The sequence below is a fragment of the Panthera leo genome, chromosome A2 (genome assembly GCF_018350215.1).
Source record: "Panthera leo isolate Ple1 chromosome A2, P.leo_Ple1_pat1.1, whole genome shotgun sequence".
Taxonomy (NCBI): Eukaryota; Metazoa; Chordata; class Mammalia; order Carnivora; family Felidae; genus Panthera; species Panthera leo.
This window is the reverse complement of record NC_056680.1, coordinates 163,190,573-163,213,264: the sequence shown is the minus strand read 5'-3', so window position 1 is coordinate 163,213,264 and position 22,692 is coordinate 163,190,573. Positions and strand designations below refer to the sequence as shown.

Genomic DNA, 22,692 nt, shown 5'->3' with positions numbered 1-22,692 from the left:
GAAGTCTTAAGGTAATGATAGTGAATGTCCCAGACGCTCGAAAACCAGGTTTCATATAAGGTCACCCAAACACAGAACACTTGTCAGTGCAGAGCACGCACAGCCTGGAAAAACCAGGGAGGGAGTCTCCGTGTGAACGGGAATTTATCTCAAAAGGTATTGGGCAGATACCGTGTGCCAGGCGTTGGAAGGTCCCTGGGGGTACAAAGATCAGTCCCCTATTTTCAAGGACCTCAGTCCAGGGAGGGCCACAGGGCATCACTGGAGCATGGAGAGGCTGGCCCGACGGGGGAAGAGGCTTCGTCCAGAGGGGATGCCGGAGCCCTCCGAAGGAAGGGAGCCCTTCTGCGGGTCGCTCACTCCAGGGCGCCCACACCTGCCGCCGCAACCACCCAGTGACAGCCTGTCTCGGTGCATTCATCTGAGGCGTGCCTGTGGAACAAGCATAACCCAAACCAAAGATGTCCTCGTGCTGGTTATGAAAAGAGCGGCTCAGAGCACAGAGCTGGGCAGGGGGACAGCAGCAGTGCAGGCAGCGGTGGCTTTTGTACGGATGTTAAAGTGATTCGATTGTATCAGCAACGCGATGCTAAGAAGAGGCCAGGTGACGTTTAGATCCTACAACTCTACACGGAGATCTTTTTTTAAAAATATCTTCTTGGGGCGCCTGGGTGGCTCAGTCGGTTAAGCATCCGACTTCAGCTCAGGTCATGATCTCACGGTCCGTGGGTTCAAGCCCCGTGTCGGGCTCTGTGCTGACCGCTCAGAACCTGGAGCCCGTTTCAGATTCTGTGTCTCCCTCTCTCTCTGACCCTCCCCCGTTCATGCTCTGTCTCTCTCTGTCTCAAAAATAAACAAACGTTAAAAAAAAAAATATCTTCTTACTGAAAGTTCTGAAGGCCATTGAATGCATGAACCGAAAATTCCCTTCCCCCACCAAAACTATTTTTTAATGCAATTGTGACGAGTAGGGCTCTCAGGACACAATAACTGCTTTAAATTTTTTTAATGTTTTTTTAAAATTTATGATTGAGAGACAGAGACAGAGCATGAGCATGGAAGGGGCAGACAGAGGGGGAGACACAGAATCCGAAGCAGGCTCCAGGCTCTGACCTGTCAGCACAGAGCCCGACGCGGGGCTCGAGCTCACAAACTGCAAGATCGTGACCTGAGCTGAATTCGGACGCTTAGCCGACGGAGCCACCCAGGCGCCCCTACGATAATTGCTTTATAAACAGAATAACAATGGCTAAAACTTATTGAACACTTACTGTGGGTCCATTATGGCTCTAAGTGCTCAAACTCTTTTACTTGCCTTGTGAAATACAACAAAGTCCACGCACATGATGAAACAGTATTAGCGGGGCGCCTGGCTGGCTCCGTCGGTTAAGCGGCCGACTTCAGCTCAGGTCATGATCTCGCGGTCCGTGAGTTTGAGCCCCGCGTCGGGCTCTGTGCTCACAGCTCGGAGCCTGGAGCCTGCTTCGGATTCTGTGTGTGTCTCTCTCTCTGCCCCTCCCCCATCCATGCTCTGTCTCTGTCTCAAAAATAAATAAACATTAAAAAAAAAAAAAAGAAACATGAGCAAAACGTTATGAACAAAAATGAAAATAATGCAACATCAAAACATGCTATAAATCCTGTGTCAGTAGCTTCCTAGAACACATTCCATACCAAGGGATGTGGATGAGAGGGGGAATGTTTTCTAGCTCCTGCGGCTGTCTCCAAACTCTTTTTATTCCAGCATCTCATGAAATCACTGCCCGGGCTCACGCCATCGGGTTGGACCCCCGCTCCCCCGGCTGGTCGCAGTTCTCCTCCTCCTTTTACAAGAATCAGGAAAGCACACTTTACATCAGTAATGCCTTCTCTGCTTCCTACCTGCTGGTAGGCACGCACTGAATTCTTTTCAGCCACGGTTTCCTATCTGGAAAATGGGGAGAACAGTGATGCCAATTTCCAAGAGCTGTTGTTAAGATTAAGGAAGGTCACGCACGGTCCCCACTTAGCAAAGTTCCACGTGGAAGGACATGTGGCGCTCCCGCTGCCACGTGTCGGACGCATGGGTGTGCGTGAAGGCAGACAGACCGGCCCGGAACTCAATGCGACAGAGTGGCTGGAGAAACCACACGAAACCAGAACAGACCGGAGGTCCTGAGAAGCAGCAGACCCCCGAGGGAAAGCAGAGAAGCTGTTTGTTTGGACAAAGTAAGAACTGAGTGGTCTGAAAGTCCCCAGTGAGGAGACGAGGGTCTGGGGTCGCTGACAGTTAATCAGGAACCAGGCGGGGACGGCCTACGGCCATACCACCCTGAACGCGCCCGATCTCGTCTGATCTCGGAAGCTAAGCAGGGTCGGGCCTGGTTAGTACTTGGATGGGAGGAACCAGGCAGGGACGGCCTCGGGCAGAGGAAACTCAGATTTCACCACGCTGGGAACTTACTGCTGTTCTCAACCTCGTTTCTAAACTTAAATAATAAAACTAAATGTTTCTTTATGAAGGCTAAGCTTCAGAGAATAAAACCTACTTCGTGACTTGGAAGCAAGTACCATAACAGTGTCAAACGGAACGCATTACATGAAGAACGGCGCAACACTAAATCTCTTACTTTCGCCAAGTACCTTTTAAGCCAGCAACCTACTCAGCAAACGTCAGAGCAACCACTCAAAGCTCAGCGATGAGTTCTGGGTTCCAAGGAAGGGATGCTGGAAATCCGCAGAAGCACCCTCCCCGCCCCGCATCCAGAGCCCCTCACGTGAGCATCCGGGGCGCCGCTGGTGACCGAGTGGCCACTGATGGCAGGCGGTCCCCGTCGTTTTGGGAAACGTCCTTCCGCGGACTTGGTACCGATCACCAAATCCTCCGGTGACGGGAGACAAACCGCAACACCCTTTGGAACCAGCATGAGCCCAAAGGGGAGACGGAAAGACCAGCACAGCACGACAGGAAATCTGTATAAAGAGTCTAACCGCTTTTATTACAACGGTGCACGGTAGCATTTCATCCAACACTCCAACGGCAAACCAGCGTCTTCTATAAAACAGTTCCAGAAAGGTCAAACAGGAAAATGAAGAGATACATTATCTGTAACGATTCTCGTACAACAGCGTTTAGTGTTGAAACTTCATGTGACGCCAATAAAGCGTGATCATTTTCTAGCAAACATGTGGCAAAAAAGTTTGCTGTTTTGTTTTGTTTGCCTACAGACACATCAGAACATGCCTCACAAGTAGAAACGTTTTTACAGCAACTCCAAGACACCAAAATCTATTCGTGCTTAGGCTCGGCCAGTTGTACCAAATACCAGGAAATACAAAATAATAGGAAATATAAACATCAATTTGTATTTCAAGTTTATAACGTTTTATTTACAAAAATAGGCCGGGAGGGAAAGGGGGTGCAGCCCCATATTCTTTCCCGCGGGGACCAGTTTGCGCCATCTTCTGGGGGATTTCCTCACCATTTTTAAAGTCGCAGGTGAATTCCTTCAGAATTCTCCGCGGACTAGAAGCTCGGAGGCGGGGAGGCGGGGAGGGCGCGGGGAGGGAGGGCGGCCGTCGGACGGCGGGCACACGGGGGGCGTGCACGGAACCGCCTCATGCATTCGGCGACGCAAGCACGCTTCTCGACATCGACACTGGACGCCACTATGTACAGGAGCTGCGGTCTCAGCCCGGCGCCGCGTGACCGGGCGACGCCGTCGACGCGAACACTAGGACATGACTCCGAAGACGGGGTTGTGGCGGCAGATGCTGGGGCCATACTCCTCGTAGTCCTTCTTGGTGTGGCACACCTGAAAGAACTCGGGCTAGGGGAGGCAGCGGTTAGGAGCGGTACAGACACCTTCCGGAAAGGAACAGGACTAGTAAACCGTCACGCAAAGGAGACCCCGGTGGTGAGGTTCTCGCCCTCTGAGGCCCGACTACGGACGGAGGTCACTTCGGTTCTTGGACGTGTTCACCCTCCGCTCGAACCAACCACACGCTCACCCTACAATGGCGACTCACTAGCTCGTCACCGAGTGAGGAGAAGAGTAAAAACTACTTGGGGCAGTCATGGGAATCAATGACTGACGCAAGGTGTGTGAGGTTATTTTGGGATCCCGCTTACCCACACTGTCTGCAAGCCCTAATTAGGAAGGATTAGTCGTGCGATGGACGTTACCATTAAGACGGTTCTTATACGTCACAGAATTAAAAGTGCAACTGTTGAGAGCCACACACCATTTAACCTTCACAGGGCAACGTTCATCCCAACTCGACAGAGAATGCAGAAATGAAAACAGACAACAATCTAGAAAAGGACTTACAGTCGAGGCCAGCATCGAGCCTCCAAACCACACCGCATAGCGCTGCATATGATGCGTTATCACCTGAACCTCCACGGGCTTAGGCTGCGAAAGAGAGTAAGGGACGTTGAGTCACCAGGGCGGTCGAGTGGTCACCCAGCAACCACTCAGCAGGCAAGAGGACAGCTCTGCCCTGAGTGCTGACTGTCGAGGGGCCTCTTCCCAGCTGACAGCTCGAGGCCCATCCCCGATGTTCTAGTGCCTCGGTGGTGGCATCGGCCACACACAGCCTCTGACAGGAAGGGTCTCGGCCAAACGCCCCCAGCCCCCAGTGGGGATGGTGCAGAGAACAAAGCGCCCACATCAAGGAAGGGTTATCTTTCACGAAACTAAAGGCGTTTGAAACAGTAAGAAATCCAAGCAACTAACCCAGTTGATTTTTTTTTTTACTAATCCAATTAGATGTTTCAGCGTCACAGAACTAATGCCAAGCGTCCCGAAAACACCGTGAGAAAGCTGCCACCAGTCACTCCACCAGGCCAGAGGGTGTGCATTTGCTCCCGTCTACACCGAGGCCCAGCCCTGCCCGGAAGCCCAGGGAAACTCTGCAGCTCGTCAATGATTACCTTCGGGTAACACACCGAGACTCCCCACTAAGGGTGCTTACTTTAGTTTCGTGAGAACACCTCCAAAAAAACATAAAAGACCCTCACTGTCAACTGGTCCCAACCCGGTAGATCCTGGTCATCACAAAGAAAGCGCCGGCAGGGGTGGGTCACGAAGTGGTTGGTGCCACCCCAGTAGGGACACCAGCCTTAACGACACTCTTGGGATGAGTTCGGCAGCAGCGACCCTCGAGTGTGATCTCACGGTGTGGCTGGGGAAGGGACTTGAACCCTGGTGCGGGCTCCCCAGCTGGCCGGCCGGCTCCTCGGGCTCTGTGGGAAGGAGCACAGCCAGGCGCGCTCAGGGCCCGGAGACGCCTCCTACCTTGATCCGGCCACCGCTGAGCTCTTCGCTGAGTCTCAGCCTGGCATCGACCACTCGTTTTAAATCTCTCTGCAGTCGACGTCCGAAGTCCCTGAACATTGTGGAGCCTCCTGAGAGAACGACGTTCTAGAAGACACAAAGCAGAGGGTTTCCTTTGATGAAATCACCCGCCCACACTGTTCCGTAACCCGCCTCGCCGCTTCTGTGAGTAACACCCTTCGACCTATCTAAGAAGGTAAGAACCGAAGCAGAGCCCGTGCTACCCCACGGTGTACATTCGTGGCGTTTGGCTCCCGTGTCATAAACTCCTTCTCTCCGCACTTTTCCTTAATCATAACCAAGCAAAGCCGTAAAGCAATTCTGCTCCACAAGCTCCCTCGACAACGAGAGAGCTTCACAAGGACCAAGAGGCTCAAACAATCTATAAACCCCCACACTGACTTGCTAGAATAATCTAAAGCCAAATTAACACTGGATCTTTAGCTATCTTGCCTTAATAATTACTGGGGTGGGGGAGTCTTTCGATTAATACTTGAAGCTTCCTGGAAGGGTGAGGCTGGGGAGAAAGGGTTCCCTAGGAGATTATGCGGAGAAATGACACCCTGCTGCCCACTCCCCCCATCACTCTCAGATGTCCCTAAGGAGCCAGACAGAAGCCTGTGTGGGAGGGGGAGGGAGGGGGAGGGAGGGGGAGGGAGGGGGAGGGAGGGGGAGGGAGGGGGAGGGAGGGGAGCTGTATTAAATCTCTTATCGGATGTTGATGAAAGACAAATACTGTGTTCTTTCAGGACACAGGATAGTATTTACGACAATGAAGCAAGAATCAGGATAGCCTGACAACTTTTTTACAGAAAGTATCGCTTGAGAAAACTGTGTACAAGAAAATAAAGTAATCCTTCCCGGAGCCAGAAGCCCCGCTTCAAGACCATCTGGCGACACTAAACATTAGACCTAACCCCGCTCTCCCCGAACGCCCTGAGTAACTGCAGGATCCCCCCACCCCCACCCAAGTCCTGTCTGAACGTAAATCCCTCACCACACGGAACAGAACGGGGAAGCAGGCCTTCCTGTCGCCGGTGACCCGGGTTACAGGTCAGCTGACATGACGGTAGAACATGCCCTTCCTGACACCTGCCGCCCTCGTGCTGAACAGAGAGGCCGCCCCTTCTCGTCAATGCCCACAACAGCCACCAGCACCCGCTTAGCCTCGGGGAGAGACACACAGGTGAGCTCAGAGACTGGAGGAGAAGGAGCAGGTGCACGAGAGGCCACCAGTGATCCTGTCCCCTTCCTGGGGATGTACGCCATCTCCACCCGAGCGTCCGCAGAGGAAAATGCCACATTCGCGACTGCCCACCACCCCAACGCGGCCTGGGGTCGCCGGGCTGGACACACTGCCAGAGGGGGGTCTCTGAGCAGGCCATGGCCGGGGGGCGGGGGCGGGCGGGGTAAGCGTCAGTAAGCAGCCAGCAGTCCAGCTAACGTTTCTGTCACCGTCAGAAGTCTCCGTCCGGCCCACTGACGCCGGCCGATCGGGGCTGGCGAGGCCGGGAACTGGGGCTGACTCTGGGCTGAGACGCCCACGGCCTCCCTGGGGGGAGAAGCGCCGTGCAGCCCAGAGCCCTGAGCAACCGCGGGGCTGCCCCCAGCCCTGCGGCGGCCCCTTTCTGCTGGAAGGAAAGCAACGCTGAGCACCGCAGACCCCGGGGGGACCCCCCTCGGCCAGAACCTGCGAATACACACCAGACACAAGGAACCGGAAGGCCTTCTGCCGCCAGAAGTACCCCTCACGGCCGGTCCTCACCTGTGCGCTTCAGTGTTCCCTGAGCACTGTGGCCACGGTCCCCAGGGAGCCCAGACCGCGGCCCCTTCCGCCTCTACGGACGCCCCCGCAAGAACCTTCTCAGGGCGCCCCTGCCCACACGCAGAGAACCTTCTTGGGGCGCCTCTGCCCGCACGGTGAACCTTCTAGGGGCGCCCCTGCCCACACACAGAGAACCTTCTCGGGGCGCCCCTGCCCACATGGTGAACCTTCTAAGGGCGCCCCTGCCCACACACAGAGAACTTTCTCGGGGCGCCCCTGCCCACATGGTGAACCTTCTAAGGGCCCCCCTGCCCACACACAGAGAACCTTCTAGGAACGCCCCTCACCACACACAGAGAACCTTCTTGGGGCACCCCTGCCCGCACGGTGAACCTTCTAGGGGCCCCCCTGCCCACACACAGAGAACCTTCTGGGGGCACCCCTGCCCTCATGGTGAACATTCTCGGGGTGCCCCTGCCCACACACAGAGAACCTTCTCGGGGCGCCCCTCACCACACACAGAGAACCTTCTGGGGGCACCCCTGCCCACACGGTGAGCCTTCTAGGGGCCCTCCTGCCCGCACACAGAGAACCTTCTACGGACACCCCTGCCCACACACAGAGACTGTGGGGCAAGCTGCAAACCTAGATCTTTCAAGCAACATCTTGTCCCAGAACCAGCGTCATGAATAATCACTGTTATGCTCCATCACCTTGGGGAGAAATCTCCCAGAAACAACAAGAGAGAGTCTGGCTCCTGTCAGAGGCAGGGAGGAGGGGCACCCCCCACAGCTGCAGCTTCGGAAACACAGAGCTCGGGGTCGCCCTGGGTCTGACGCTCATGCACGACAACACCCAAGGGTGAGACCTGCAGGAACCAGTCCTGGACAGACCACAGGGAAATCCTAAATGAAGCAAAACGAGGGGTTCTGACTCCATGTCCTTTCAGAGAGGTGTCATCACCTGGTGACACACACAAACTGCGCATCTGTTTGCTGTTACAGATCACAACACAGGAGGCCTGGGCGGCTCAGTCAGGTAAGCGCGGACTTTAGCTCAGGCCACGATCTCGCAGGTGGCGAGTTCGAGCCCCACGTCGGGCTCTGTGCTGACAGCTCAGAGCCTGGAGCCCGCTTCGGATTCTGTGTCTCCCTCTCTCTGCCCCTCCCCTGCTCGCACTCGGTCTCTCTCAAAAATAAACATTTAGAAAAAAATCACAACTCAATGGGGCCCCTGGGTGGCTCAGTCTTGGTTAAGCGGCTGACTCCTGATTTTGGCTCAGGTCATGATCTCATGGTTCTTGAGTTCGAGCCCCACATCAGGGTCTGTGTTGACAGTGTGAGGCCTGCTTGGGGATTCTCTCTCCCCTCTTCCCCTGCTCATGCCGTCTCTGAATGAATGAATGAATGAATGGATGAATTATGACTCAAAAGTATTCTTGAGATTTTGGTCATCGTATCCTAGAACAAGCCTCAAATGGCAACTGATCCCACTTTCTAAATGCTGGTCAGAAAGGATACAAAAATGCTGACTCAAAGAGGCACATGCACCCCAATGTTTACAGCAGCGCTATTGACAACAGCCAAAGTATGGAGAGAGCCCAACTGTCCATCAACAAATGAATGCACAAAGAAGATGTGAATGGAGTATTACTCGGCAATTAAAAAGAACGAAACCTTGTCACTTGCAACAATGTGGATGGAATTGGAGGGTATTATGCTAAGCGAAGTAAGTCGGTCAGAGAAGACAGATGTCATATGTGGAACTTGAGAAAGCCAACAGATGAACACAGGGCAAGGGAAAGAAAAATAAGATAGAGAGAGAGAGGCAGACCGTAAGAGACTCTCCAATACAGAGAACAAACTGAGGGTTGCTGGAGGTAGGGGGTTGGGAGGTGGGGAAGATGGGTGTCGGGCATGCAGAAGGACGCTTGTTGGCCTGAGCCCTGGGTGTTATATGGGAGCGATGAATCCCTGGGTTCTACTCCTGAAGCCAAGACCACACTGTATGTAAACTAATTTGAGTTTAAACTAAAAAAAAATATATAAATGCAGGTCAGACCAACCGACTATTTCCTGGAAAGAACTCAGCTTATACTGAGGAAGAATTAAGCAGGAGCTGGGGGAGGGACAAGGACCACGCCTGTGTGAACTCTGACACTTTGAAGTGTGCTTTTAACGAGGTGCTTTGTTTTTGGCTATTGTTTTTCACTTACTTTTATTTCTTAAATCCCACCACACACAACTCTTTTAAAACCCTTCCAGGCTAAGACCACCACACAGCCTTGCTCCACAGCTGTGTCATGGCATGCCCTGAGGGTTCCCGAGGAAGCCCGGGTCTATCCATGGCTCCCCTCGGCCCACCTCAGCGTGGCCAACATGTTACAGTGGCCAGCTCCTTGAAAGTCCCACGAAGCCCCTGTGAGCCTATTCTCCCCTTAAATGGCTGTCAAAAGATATGAACTGCTTTTAACTGAACACCCAACACGATCAACCAAGAATCTTCCGCTGCCGAATCTCAAAACTGGGTGCTTGTTATTTTGAAAGATAACCTAACGGGTATATAGTGTATATTCATGCTTCTGAGTGATCTAAATTTTATTACTACGTCACAACAGATGGTCGGAAGGCTACCCGTGTGTTCGGTGTTCTCTTGGGATCCACCCAAGGGACTGTGCGTCTGGGCTCCACACTCTCGGCACAGGCCGCTCTCATAGAGACGGCTGGAGAACGTACTCTCGGCGAAGGTCTGAAGCGGCAGCTTCTCTTAGGTCTCTGTGTCAGGAAAGGCTGCACCTCTCAGGAAAACTCACTGGTTGTGATCGCACGTCTCAGAGGCCCTGTGACTTCCACGACAGATTGAGGCCTCCCTCGTTCCTCTGGTTAATGGGCCTTTCGTGAATGGTGGGCTCTGCTCTGTCCTCGTCCTGCCCTGCCATGTTAGTCTGCTACCCTGTTTTCCCTGCCCAGACGCCTTTTACATTAGACGTATTTTCCCAACCGCCTCAAACTCCGCACACTAAGGTTGGGCAGGTAGATAGCGGAAGTTTCTAGGAGCCGACAAACAGGAAAGCTGAACGCGTAAGAACCAGCTTCAGACAAAATAGCTCAATGAGACTGGAGCTTATGAAAGAATGCTTCGTCTTACTTTGGACTTCCTTCCTTCCTTCACTCCTTCGTCGCACAGCAGACCTCGACAGCCTGAAGTCCGCTGTAACCAACAGTCAACTTCCTATTCCCTTTCGTGCACTTGTTGTGACAGGCGCTAATGCAAAGACCTTGCGGAGCACCAAAGAGCAGAAATCATAACCTGGGTGCTGGAAGTTCATTCACAGGCTTGAAGAAGCTGTCTGAATCCCAGGAATCCAGAGATTCTCAAAGGGGCCTGTGATCTCAAAAAAAGTTAGAAAATGTAAAAAAGTGAAACTTTAAAATGCAAATTTCTGTCATTGTGGAGACTGACATTTTAAGAACTTAATGTTTTGAACCTTCTAAAAGCATTTTAAAGTTATTAATTTCATATTTTTCTCTAAAAGGAGCTGTTTGTTTCTTCCATTAAAAAACAAAACAAAACATTCTGTGACTGAAACTTTGTTATCATTGAGAGATGCCCAGCAAGGTCACTGCGCAGGGAAGCTGAAGGTGCACTGAAGTGGCAGTGATTTGGCTCCGGAAGCAGGGTCCCTGGACCCCTGGTGGACCCCCCACCTCCGAGGTGCCCACTCACCACCGTTAATGAGAGCTACATAACAGGCCCCTGAAAAAGAGTTGAGTCCTTTCAGGAGCAAGCATCCATATCAGGAGAATCTATGAGGCAAGGTCACAACCCAATGACAGGTAAAAGACAAGACAACCCTCTTTTCCATAGCTTTGCTTATTATCTGGAATTAGGATGTCCTCACTGGGAAATAAACATGAGCTCAAAATCACGGTTTGGAGCTCCATCCACATAGTCATTATGTTCTGTCTAGATCAACCACAGTTAATATGGTCAAGAACAGTGAACTTTAAAACTATGCTCCAGAGGGAATCTTGAAGAAAATACTGCACGAATAATGGCAAGATTTAAGATAGTTCTATCCATCAAGAACATTCTGGAGAAGTCAGAAAATTCATATTTTCAAATGCATAAGCTCAAAAGTAATCAGCAAATGACAGCAATGTGCAACAAGACAGATAATAAAAAAGCAGAACTGAAAAGACTAAATTAGGGGTGGTCTGGATCCAGGTTGTAATGAGATTTACTGAAGTAGAATATACTGTGTGTAAATGTGTATTTAACTTCACTGTAGGACTAGAAATGAAGAAAAGCAAGTCCCTGAACTAAGTCAATTAAGACACTAAAAGTGACAAGTGGTGAGATAAACCACCAATGGGTCCCCCCTGTGGACAAGATGGCTCTCACTGACCATGGCAAGTGGACGACCTGGGTCTCACTGACAACAGTAAACGGACACAATATGGCTCTCATTGACCATGGTAAGTGACAAGATGGCTCTCGTTGACCATGGCAAATGGATAGATGGCTCTCACTGACCGCAGTTAAGTGGACAAGATGGTTCTCGTTGACCATGGCAAATAGATAGATGGCTCTCACTGACCGCAGTTAAGTGGACAAGGTGGCCCTCGTTGACCATGGCAAATGGATAGATGGTTCTCACTGATCGCAGTTACGTGGACAAGATGGTTCTCGTTGACCATGGCAAATGGATAGATGGCTCTCACTGACCGCAGTTAAGTGGACAAGGTGGCCCTCGTTGACCATGGCAAATGGATAGATGGTTCTCACTGATCGCAGTTACGTGGACAAGATGGCCCTCGTTGACCATGGCAAATGGATAGATGGTTCTCACTGATCGCAGTTAAGTGGACAAGATGGCTCTCGTTGGCCATGGCAAATGGATAGATGGTTCTCACTGACCACAGTTAAGTGGACAAGATGGCCCTCGTTGACCATGGCAAATGGATAGATGGCTCCCACTGACCACAGTTAAGTGGACAAGATGGTTCTCGTTGACCATGGCAAATGGATAGATGGCTCTCACTGACCGCAGTTAAGTGGACAAGATGGCCCTCGCTGACCATGGCAAATGGATAGACAGTTCTCACTGATCGCAGTTAAGTGGACAAGATGGCTCTCGTTGACCATGGCAAATGGATAGATGGCTCCCACTGACTGCAGTTAAGTGGACAAGATGGTTCTCGTTGACCATGGCAAATGGATAGATGGCTCTCACTGACCGCAGTTAAGTGGACAAGATGGCCCTCGTTGACCATGGCAAATGGATAGATGGTTCTCACTGATCGCAGTTAAGTGGACAAGATGGCCCTCGCTGACCATGGCAAATGGATAGATGGCTCCCACTGACTGCAGTTAAGTGGACAAGATGGTTCTCGTTGACCATGGCAAATGGATAGATGGCTCTCACTGACCGCAGTTAAGTGGACAAGATGGCCCTCGTTGACCATGGCAAATGGATAGATGGTTCTCACTGATCGCAGTTAAGTGGACAAGATGGCTCTTCGTTGACCATGGCAAATGGATAGATGGTTCTCACTGATCACAGTTAAGTGGACAAGATGGCTCTCGCTGGCCATGGCAAATGGATAGATGGCTCTTGCTGACCACAGTTAAGTGGACAAGATGGTTCTCGTTGACCATGGCAAATGGATAGATGGCTCTCACTGACCGCAGTTAAGTGGACAAGATGGCCCTCGTTGACCATGGCAAATGGATAGATGGTTCTCACTGATTGCAGTTAAGTGGACAAGATGGCTCTCGTCGACCATGGCAAATGGATAGATGGTTCTCACTGATCGCAGTTAAGTGGACAAGATGGCTCTCGTTGGCCATGGCAAACAGACAAGATGGTTCACATTGACCAAGCCAAGTGGACAAGATGGTTCTCATTGACGATGGTAAGTGGACAAGATGGTTCGTACTGACCATCACTGAGTGGACAAGATAGCTCTCACTGTCCATTGCAAGTGGACAAAATGGGTCTCAAAGACCACAGTCAATGGACAGGATGGCTCTCATTGATAAGGTGAACTAAGCATCACTTTATGAGAATGTACTGGCTATACTGATTTCGCCCTGAATCCTTTCCCATTACTTCCCTAGAACAGATCATCTCTATCTTGCAGATTATAAGGCTTCTTCTGTTGATTTTGTTGTGGCAGAAAAGAGATTAAATACAAAACAGTACTTGGTAAAACAAAGTTGGATTGACATTAAATCCCTGGAGTGATGCCTGAACTTAACAGTGATTCCATCTTCCTAAGACATACAAAGGGATCTGGTGCACAGGGCTCTGTAATAATGTTAAAACATGTCAATCAAACTAGGTACTTAAAGGTACTGTAAGGAAATAGAAACTATCATCAGAAAATTTCAAATAGGCCAGTTTACCCAACAGAACTCGAAGCTGGATTTCAGAGACAGAATTTGTAACATAAGCCATCATTATAAAATACATAAAAAATTTATGGGGCGCCTGGGTGGCTCAGTCGGTTAAGTGTCCAACTTCGGCTCAGGTCATGATCTCATGGTCCTTGAGTTCAGGCCCCATGTCAGGCTCTGTGCTGACAGCTCAGAGCCTGGAGCCTGTTTCAGACTCTGTGTCTCCCTCTCTCTGCCCCTTTCCCACTCACACTGTCTCTCTCTCAAAAATAAATAAATATTAAAAAAGATTTTTAAATACATAAAAAATTTGGTAGATTACATCTAGAATGACCATTTATTTTTCAAATACATTTCTATTTACATTTCAACCCAGATAAGCACAGTAACCTAGTTTTAAAAAAATTTTTAAAAATCAGTTAATGGCTATTTTAATACATTTAATCCTACTTTTTTAGAAAAGGCAAATATTAATCCAACAAGTCGACGTAATGGATTTTTTATTTGAAAAGAAAAAACTTATTTGAAAATAAGTAATTTCAAGGTAGCAAAAGTGGGACACCTTCATTCAGATTTACCTAACACTTTACCACATCTGCTCTATCATTTGCACTCAAAAACTCTCTCTCTACACACACACACTTTTTTAATCATTTGAGAGTAAATTATGTATATCATGGTCCTTTACTCCTAAACACTTAGGAATGTGTCTATTAAAAACCGGAATATTCTCTTACGTTACCACAGTACTACTGTCAACTTCATAAACTTGCATGAATGCAAAACTTCTATCTAATCTATTATTCCTATTCCAATTTTGTCACTTGACCTATTAATAGTCTTTATAGCATTTCTATCCCTCCAGTCCCAGACCTGGTCTAGGGTTACTGCGATTATCTGTCATATCTCTGTAATGGATTTTTTAATTAAAAAATAATTCACCAGAGTTTGAACATGAATGTTCATTATGATACTTTAGAAGCACTGCGAGGTCTTGAGTTGCCTTCAGAGAAATAATATGTAAGATCCATTTTTCATTCACACAATAATAAAAATGGCACTGAATATACGCGGTCAAATGATTTTAGACCAAGTTGCCAAGGACTTCAAGAGGGAGAGGATGGTCTTTTTCAAGCAAGAAATGATGTTAGAAAAACTGACGCCCATAGGAGGACGTGAGCACTTGCTCATTACCGAACTTCACGTGCACAGAACTCACAATGGATCAGACTTAAACGTAAGAGCTAGAACTATGTAGAACCTCCAGAAGAATTCTGGCTTTTTCAATCTTCATGGCTTTGAGGTAGGCAAACATTTCTTTCATAGCACATAAAAAAAGCATGATAAAAATGGGCTGGACTTCATAAAATGAAAAACTTTTGTTCTTCAAGGATACCACTAAGAGAGGCACGTGGCTGCCTCAGTCAGTGGAGTCTCCTGATCTTGGGGTCGTGAGTTTGAGCCCCACACAGGGGTACAGGTTACTTAAAAAAAATAAATTAAATTAAATTAATAAATACAACTAAGAAAACAAAAAGACAAGCCACAGAGTAGGAAAAAACATTTGCAATACATATATCTGACAAAGGACTTGTATCCAGAATATAAAAAGAACTCTTACAACTCAATAAGATAAACCAATAAAAAAAAAAGTCAAAAAATTCACACATTTCACAAAAGAAGATCTACAAACGACCAATAAGTCCATGAAAAGATAATCAACAGCACTTGTACTAGAATCATACGAAATCATACTTAAATACATTACACACCAAGTTCAGATTAAGATATGAATGAATGAAACTTCTACATTGTCAGTGGAAGTGTAAATGACGGCACAACCACTTTGGGGACCATCTGGCAGTCTTTATAAAGTTAAACACAGTGCCTGGGTGGCTCAGTTGTTAAGCATCTGACTTCGGCTCAGGTCATGATCTCACAGTTCCTGAGTTCGAGTCCCACAGCAGGTGGGCTCGAGTCCGGCTGCGGGTGACCATGAGCCCAGGTGAGCCCCACTTCTCTCTCTCTCTCTCTCTCCCTCTCTCTCTCTCTGCCCCTCGCTCACTTGCCACCCTCTCAATAAATAAATAAATAAAGTTAAACATACATTTATCATACGATAAAGCAATCACACTCCTGGGTAATTACCCAAGGGAAAGAAAACATATATCCACACAGACTTGTACCCAAATGTGCAGAAGGTTTTGTGGCAGCCAGAAACTAGAAACAACCCAAATTATATCGGGGGGGGAGGGAGACACATTGTAGTGTATCATACAGCAGGTGCTAATTGGGACAAAAGTTATGAACTACATTAACCTGCAACTTAAAAGCACGAACCGAGTAAAAGGAGCCAGAAACAGAGGACACGCCAGTAGGAGTCCACTCACACTCGTCCCTGGGAAGTCCAATCGGATCTGCAGTGACAGAAAGGTCCGTGCTCTCCAGCAGCTGGGGAGGGACAGGGACGGCCGGGGAGAGGACAGGAGACCTTGTACAGGTGACGGTCACGTTCTGTATTTTAACTGTGGTGTTGACTATACGGGTAGGTAAACATGTCGAATCTCTTCAAACCATACTTAAAATGGGTTTATTTTACTGTAAGTAAATTAGATCTCCAAGTTGAATTTTTAAAAACAGGGCAACAGCACGTGATAGAGGAAGGGCTACGGTGAACTGAGGACCCACTGAATGGGCAGCCCCCTAGATGCACGGAGCAAGGAAGCCAGAGGGGGGCGATCCCACTCAGGAGGCCCGGTGTCTCTAACCCCTCACTGCCCTAATGTACTCCGCCCACATGAGGAAGGAGGCGTAGAGCCAAATCCAAGTTTATTGAACATGTAACTCCCAGGCGCTGCTGTGGACGGCAGAAACACGGGCTCTGTGGCCCAGGCCCCGAGCAAGCTCCAGGCCTCACCCCGGTTCCACGCCGTGCTCGGAATCGAGAAATTCTAATGTGACCCAGTAATCTCAAGAGACTTACAGAGGACCAACCCTGGATCTCAACCCGCTCGCCTACAAGTAACTGCCCACCCTATCCTTCTGCCTCTGAACACACACCTGTCGTCCTCAACCCCCGCTTGGATGCCCCCCACTAGCAAGCACCTTCCTTCACGGAGACCCACGACAGAGGGGCCGGGCCGCAGGGGGAAGTGTGCAGTGCCCCGGCCAAGGCACTGGTCTCTCTCTCGTGTTCGGCTCCTCCTAGGCTTCTGAGCACCGAGCTATCGGGGGCACGTCCACACGTATGCTCCACGCACGCGTGACGGGATCGGCGAGTCCCGGAGCCCGGCAACGACTTGGGGTCGGTAACACTGCACACCCCTAACCAGAAGCTGCAGGCCCAAACTGGAGCCTTTACTCTGCCTGGCGACACTTCTAAGCTGCTGTTCTCGACTCTCTCATTCTAGCAGGCTGCACTTCTGCCTATGACTACGGGTTTCCCTGGGACATGAACTCTACCTCCAGGCTAGAGAGGCGTCACATGGACACGGGAAGGCACCGCGTGGACATGGGAAGGCACCGCGTGGACATGGGAAGGCACCGCGTGGACATGGGAAGGCTGCCGAGTGGTCATGGGAAGGCCCCCACGTGGACATGGGAAGGCTGCCATGTAGACATGGGAAGGCCCCATGTGGACATGGGAAGGCTGCCGTGTAGACATGGGAAGCCTGCCGTGTAGATGTGCAAAGGCCCCGTGTGGACCTGGTAAGGCTGCTGTGTAGACATGGGAAGCCTGCCGTGTAGACCTGGGAAGGCCCCGTGTGGACATGGGAAGGCTGCCGTGTAGACATGGGAAGCCTGCCGTGTAGACGTGCGAAGGCCCCGTGTGGACCTGGGAAGGCTGCCGTGTAGACATGGGAAGGCTGCCGTGTAGACGTGCGAAGGCCCCGTGTGGACCTGGGAAGGCTGCCGTGTAGACATGGGAAGGCTGCCGTGTAGACGTGCAAAGGCCCCGTGTGGACCTGGGAAGGCTGCCGTGTAGACATGGGAAGGCTGCCGTGTAGACGTGCGAAGGCTGCTGAGAACAGAGCTGCCCGGCAGGGGCGTCCCACTGATGCAGCCTCCGCTGCCCCTAGATGGCCGCAGCCTAACGCCCACCCACAGCCCCCCATGCCGACCCTGCTGCAACGCCTTCCCCGGCCACACTGCCTGCTGCCGGGTGGGACGGAGGGCACAGCTTTCAAAGGAAGACACACCAGCCGCTTACACTACACAACGCAGAAAGCCGGGCTCTGCATGGCCCCCCCGCCCCACAGGAACAGGAGGCAAGAGCACGAAAACAGCATCCAGAAGTAAACACACACTCGTGTGAGCGACCCTGTTTCTGGAGCAGGCAGTCCAGGCCCTTCCCGGTCTGAGCGCTGGCCCGTGCCCCTCCACTGGAGCCAGAGCGACAGCCCCAGTGGGGCTCACACTCTTCTCTGCTGGTTTTGAGACCAACAGGCAAATCATCTTCTCCTGAAGTCTGTAAGGAAATCAGGAAGGTAACACACGGGCAGCACGTGGCCCGGGGCTGGACCCAGGCACGGGCACTCTCTCGCGGAGGCCTCACGACACCAGTGGGACCGTCCCCGCCCCCCCCCCCACACACACACACTGGGGACTGAGCAGGGCAGGCCCGCCCACACTCTGCGCCGCGTCACTGGCACAGCGCACGGCCAGCGGCGGCTCCCCGGCGAACATCTGGGGCCGTGGGGGCAACAGTGAAGGATGTCGCTTTCCTCGGCTCTGGAACAAAGGGGGAAAGGGGAGGAAAAGACTCCAGCAAGTAATTCAGGAGCCACAAACAGGAGTCACCACTTCCACGGACTTCCTGCACGGCGGTCCTCTCACGTCCCCCCAGCGCACAGGTTCTCGACCAGGGACGATGCGCACGCAGGGGGCACCCGGGACTGTCCGGAGACGTCTGCCGGGGTCAGGAACGGGAGGGTGGGATGCCCCCGGCACCCAGCGGTAGACTCCCGCGGTCCCCGCAGGACGGGACTCTCTGGCCCAGCATCCCCGGCACCGAGACTAAGAGCCCCGCTCCCGTGTTAAGAAACCCAGAGAGACGTGTGCCCCTCTCGACCCCCAAAACAGCAGCCGCTGCAACGAGAAAGCACAGAAAACTGGGCAAGACCCCTGGGAACTTTAACTTGAAGACGAGAAGAGGCCATCAGCGGGAGCCCACCGGGGCACGAGGCGCTGTCCACGGGGCACGACGTGGAGCGGCACCTGGAACACTGCCGGCAGTCACGGGAGGGGCGTCCGCCGAGTTGCAGGCCCCGCACCCGGCCCGCAGCAGCGTCACTCGGGGACACTACCGCCCCGCTGGCCCAGCCCGAGAGGACCCTGAGGCCCCGAGAGGTGGAGCAGCCCCCGCGGGGAGGGCTCAGACCCAGGGAGCGCACGGGCCATCCCTTCCTCCCGGGCCCCGCGGGACGGTCCCCAGTGCCCCACACCCCCCACTGGGCCTGCTCCAGCCCTGGCACCCCTCTGCACAAAAGCGCGAACGGAGCTCCCTACTGGGTCTTCCCTCTCAGGTCACACAGCACCACTGCCCCAGCCTTCCGGCACACGGGGCTCCCCAGGACCCGGCGACCCTGCTCCGGAGAGGCCGCAAGACTTGATATCAAGCCTCTAACAACGTGCCCACCACACACAGCAGAGGACCACCCCATCGAAGCAGGGTAAAGAAACTCTGAAGGGGAAATGGAGTCCTGCCCGGGGCATGGCAGGAGGGGCGGGAGGGGCGGGCAACCAAGTTCAACCAACAGCATCTCCTAACAGCAGAGAACAATGGTGGCAGGAAAAGCACCACACCCACGGCAGCAGGAACTAGAGGAAAGCTCTGGCACTTTTCCGGCCCCTCGGGAGTTGGCAGATTCTTACAATCACCAACCAGGTTGTACGTTACAAAGAGGAAATCAAAAATCCAGTATTTCCCTAACTAACCCAGGAAAACCTTTCTCAACATTCAACTACAAAAATACACCCTTCCCGTCACCCCAGGCACAATTCGAATGGAAAAAGCTCTTTTATAAAGAGACCAGAAGGCCCACCCGCCGCACCAGCAGCCCCTGGGCCGTCCTCACTGTCCACAGGCGGGGCCTGTGTCGCCCCGAAGATGCCAGAGATGAACCACACGAGGAGCCACAAGGTGCCACCGCAAGGCTGGTCCTCGGCCCCTCGGCCAGGGCCTCCTCCCCCCCCCCCCCCCCACCATTCCTCCGCGGGACCGCATCCTGCTTACCGACATATCACCCACTCTGCTCTGAGAAGTGGCTCCCGACACGTGTCGGGCAGGACTCCTGACGACAGGCCAGACGCGAGATGCTGGCCAGGGGAGGCGGGGAGCCGCCGGCCGGCCGGGCGCAAACAGGACCCGTCTCCTAACTGGCGTTATGAGAGAGGTACAGTGTTACCCAGACTTCCTATTTTCAACCCAAGTGAGTGCCCAGAGAGCCATCCTGACATTTATGTCTCGCTCACAGGCATCATCTGTTTGGTTTACTACTTCTTTCGCTTTCAGAGTGAGAGAAAAACAGAGACAGAAAAAGAGAAATCGGTGAAATGACCGATAAATACAGTCTCGCCATCTCATTTCAGAGTGAAGCAACAGCACCCATTACAATGAATCTGTGCCTCAGAAACACCAACATTTACCTCAAGGATCAGAAACCAATTCCCACTTGGAAGAGTGAGTAAACACTGTTCTAAGGGCACCAAAAATAATAAAACTTTAATATTCTAAAGTCAAACCCCTTACAGAAAAGAAACAGACCCATGGAACAAATTATCGTAACACACGAGCAGGGACAGAAGGCTCACAGCCGAGCACCAAACACAGAGAAAGCATCTTAATGTGCCCTAATTATCTAATATCGTATTCGAAGTCACAACAGAAACAGTGTAGACCACTACTCTCACTGTAAAGCAGTCAACAGGACCTCTTAAAATACAATTTTGAATTTAGTATAAGCGTTTTTTTGACGTTTATTTATTTTTGAGAGAGAGACAGAGACAGAGTGTGAGCAGGGGAGGGGCAGAGCGGGAGGGAAACACAGAACCTGAAGCAGGCTCCAGGCTCCGAGCTGCCAGCACAGAGCCCGACGCGGGGCTCGAACCCATGAACCGTGAGATCATGACCTGAGCCGAAGTCGGACGCTCAACCGACTGAGCCACAAATACGATTTTGAACTTAATGTTTCCTTTAACAGTTAAATATTCACTGAGCCTACTTCTCTGAGTACTTTTTTCACTAAGATTCTGGATTTGGTCTTAATCGAGCCCAAACTCCTTAGGAGCGCACACCAAACCCCTCTGATCTCACCCCAGTGTCTGCCCTGCGTCCTCGTGGTCACGCCAGCACGGCCTCCGCAGCTCTGTGATCTTCCCTGCCTCCACACAGCGGGACCTGTGCCAGAACCCCAACGCGCCTCCCTCCGGGTCCGGCAGCACCCCCTTCCCTGCCTCAGAGCTCCCCAAGCTCGACATACTCTTGTGCTTCGCCCGGCAACATTTACTGAGAGCCCGCCATGGTCAGTGCTGAACCTGACAGGTCAAAACGGAGAAGACACCGGCCGTCACACGGAGGAAAGTAACAGGCGCGGCAGAGGTAGGTGGTGCGCAGGACACGTTAAGGCAAGGGAGTGTGAGATGGGGTTTAAGGGACAGGGCGGAGACGTGATTTTTAGCAGGCTGGTCAGGAAGTCTCGTTAGAAGAGAACATTTAAGAAAGGACTTGAAGGCACCAAAGAAGTGAGTCAAGTAGATACCTGGAAGAATTTCCCAGGCAGAAGGGGCAGCAGGTACAAAGGCCCTGTGGTAGAAGTGTGCTTGGCGTGTTTGTGAAACAGCAAGGAAGGAAAGGAGGAGTCCAGAGTGAGGCAAGGCAGACAGGAGGAGCGTGATGTGAGCTCCTAAGTTAACGGGCCAGGTCACCTGGAGCCGTGCAGCCCTTCCAGGGCCAGCAGCTTGGACCCCGAGTGAGCTGGGAAGGCTCTGGAGGGTTTTTCTCGCAGGGCCTGATCTGAGACGTCAACAGTATCACTCTGGCCACTGCGTTGACACTGAAGTCAGAAGGGAGACCAGTTAAGGATACTATTCTCGTTGCACTGGCGAGAAACGACGGTGGCTTGACCTGGGGCAGCAGCGGACGCGGCAGTGAGAGACGCTTCCACGTACCTTTTGAGAACAAAACCAGCGGAACCTGATGACGGGGTGAATGTGCAGTTGAGAGAAAAAAGGAACCAAGAAGCCGATTTCCAAAGTTTCTGGCCTAAACTCCAACTGAAAGGCTGGAGCTGCCGCTAACTATGGTGGAACAGGTCTGCAGGGCCAGATGGGGCGCTCTGCTCAGGGGACCTGGAGTCCGAGGGTCTGCCAGACGCCCGTGGACATGGGAGAGGACCTGGTCTGGGCTGCAGGCACCGAGCGTGGAGTCATCGGAGAATAGGCAGTGAGGAAGGCAGCCGACAGACACAGAAGGGGAGGGTCCAGGACCACCCCCCCATCCTACCCCGCACAGGAAGCGGTGGGTGGCGAGGCAGAAGGGGGTGGGCCACAGAAGGGGAGGGTCCAGGACCACCCCCCCCCCCAGCCCCCTGCACAGGGTCAGCTCGGGGAAAGCCACGAGGGTGAGGTTCTGTCCGGAGGTACCAAAGCGAGAAGGTGAGGACAAGTGCACAGAAAAGCTGCACAGGACTTCTGTCAAGGAGAGCGGAGAAAGGAAGGCTGGGCGGACAGAAGCGGGGTGCAGAGGGCCTCTTAAGGCAGCTTTGAGAAGGAACGGCCTGTTCTAGGCTCACTGTTACTGGACGCCATAGCGAGGGGGGACGGCAAGAGTGACGTTCAGGCGGAGGCGTCCTCAGGTGTCCAGGGAGGGCGGCTGCAGGTAAGAGTGGGAGGGGCTGCTAGGGCAGGAGGTCTGGATCTCGGTGAGCCACGCACCCCTGCCCACAATAATGTTGTTGTGTCGTTTGTTCTTTACAGGGAGAGAGAGTAAGAGAGAGCGTGAGCAGGGGAGAGGGGCAAAGGGAGACGGAGAATCCCCAGCAGGTTCCACGCTCAGCTCGGGGTCCAACACAGGGTTTGATCCCACGACCCTGGGATCATGACCTGAGCCGAAACCGAGAGTCGTACGCTCAACCGACTGAGCCACCCAGGCGCCCCCACGATAATATTCTTAAAGGCATAAAATGTGCAGGATTACAAAGGAAACCA

General features: G+C 52.1%; 1 protein-coding gene across 9 annotated transcripts in view; it reads right to left on the bottom strand.

Annotated features, from left to right (window-relative positions):
- Positions 1-2,957: 2,957 nt before the first annotated feature.
- ACTR3B (actin related protein 3B) overlaps positions 2,958-22,692 on the bottom strand; it is a 90,734-nt gene continuing 70,999 nt past the window's right edge. For all 9 annotated transcript variants that reach the window (XM_042927182.1, XM_042927189.1, XM_042927183.1 and 6 more), the window contains 3 exons: positions 5,280-5,405; positions 4,311-4,394; positions 2,958-3,809 (listed from right to left, as the gene is read on the bottom strand). In XM_042927182.1, the coding sequence (XP_042783116.1) occupies positions 3,714-3,809; positions 4,311-4,394; positions 5,280-5,405 (306 nt within the window). In that variant the 3' untranslated portion in view covers positions 2,958-3,713. The remainder of the gene's footprint in view (positions 3,810-4,310; positions 4,395-5,279; positions 5,406-22,692) is intronic.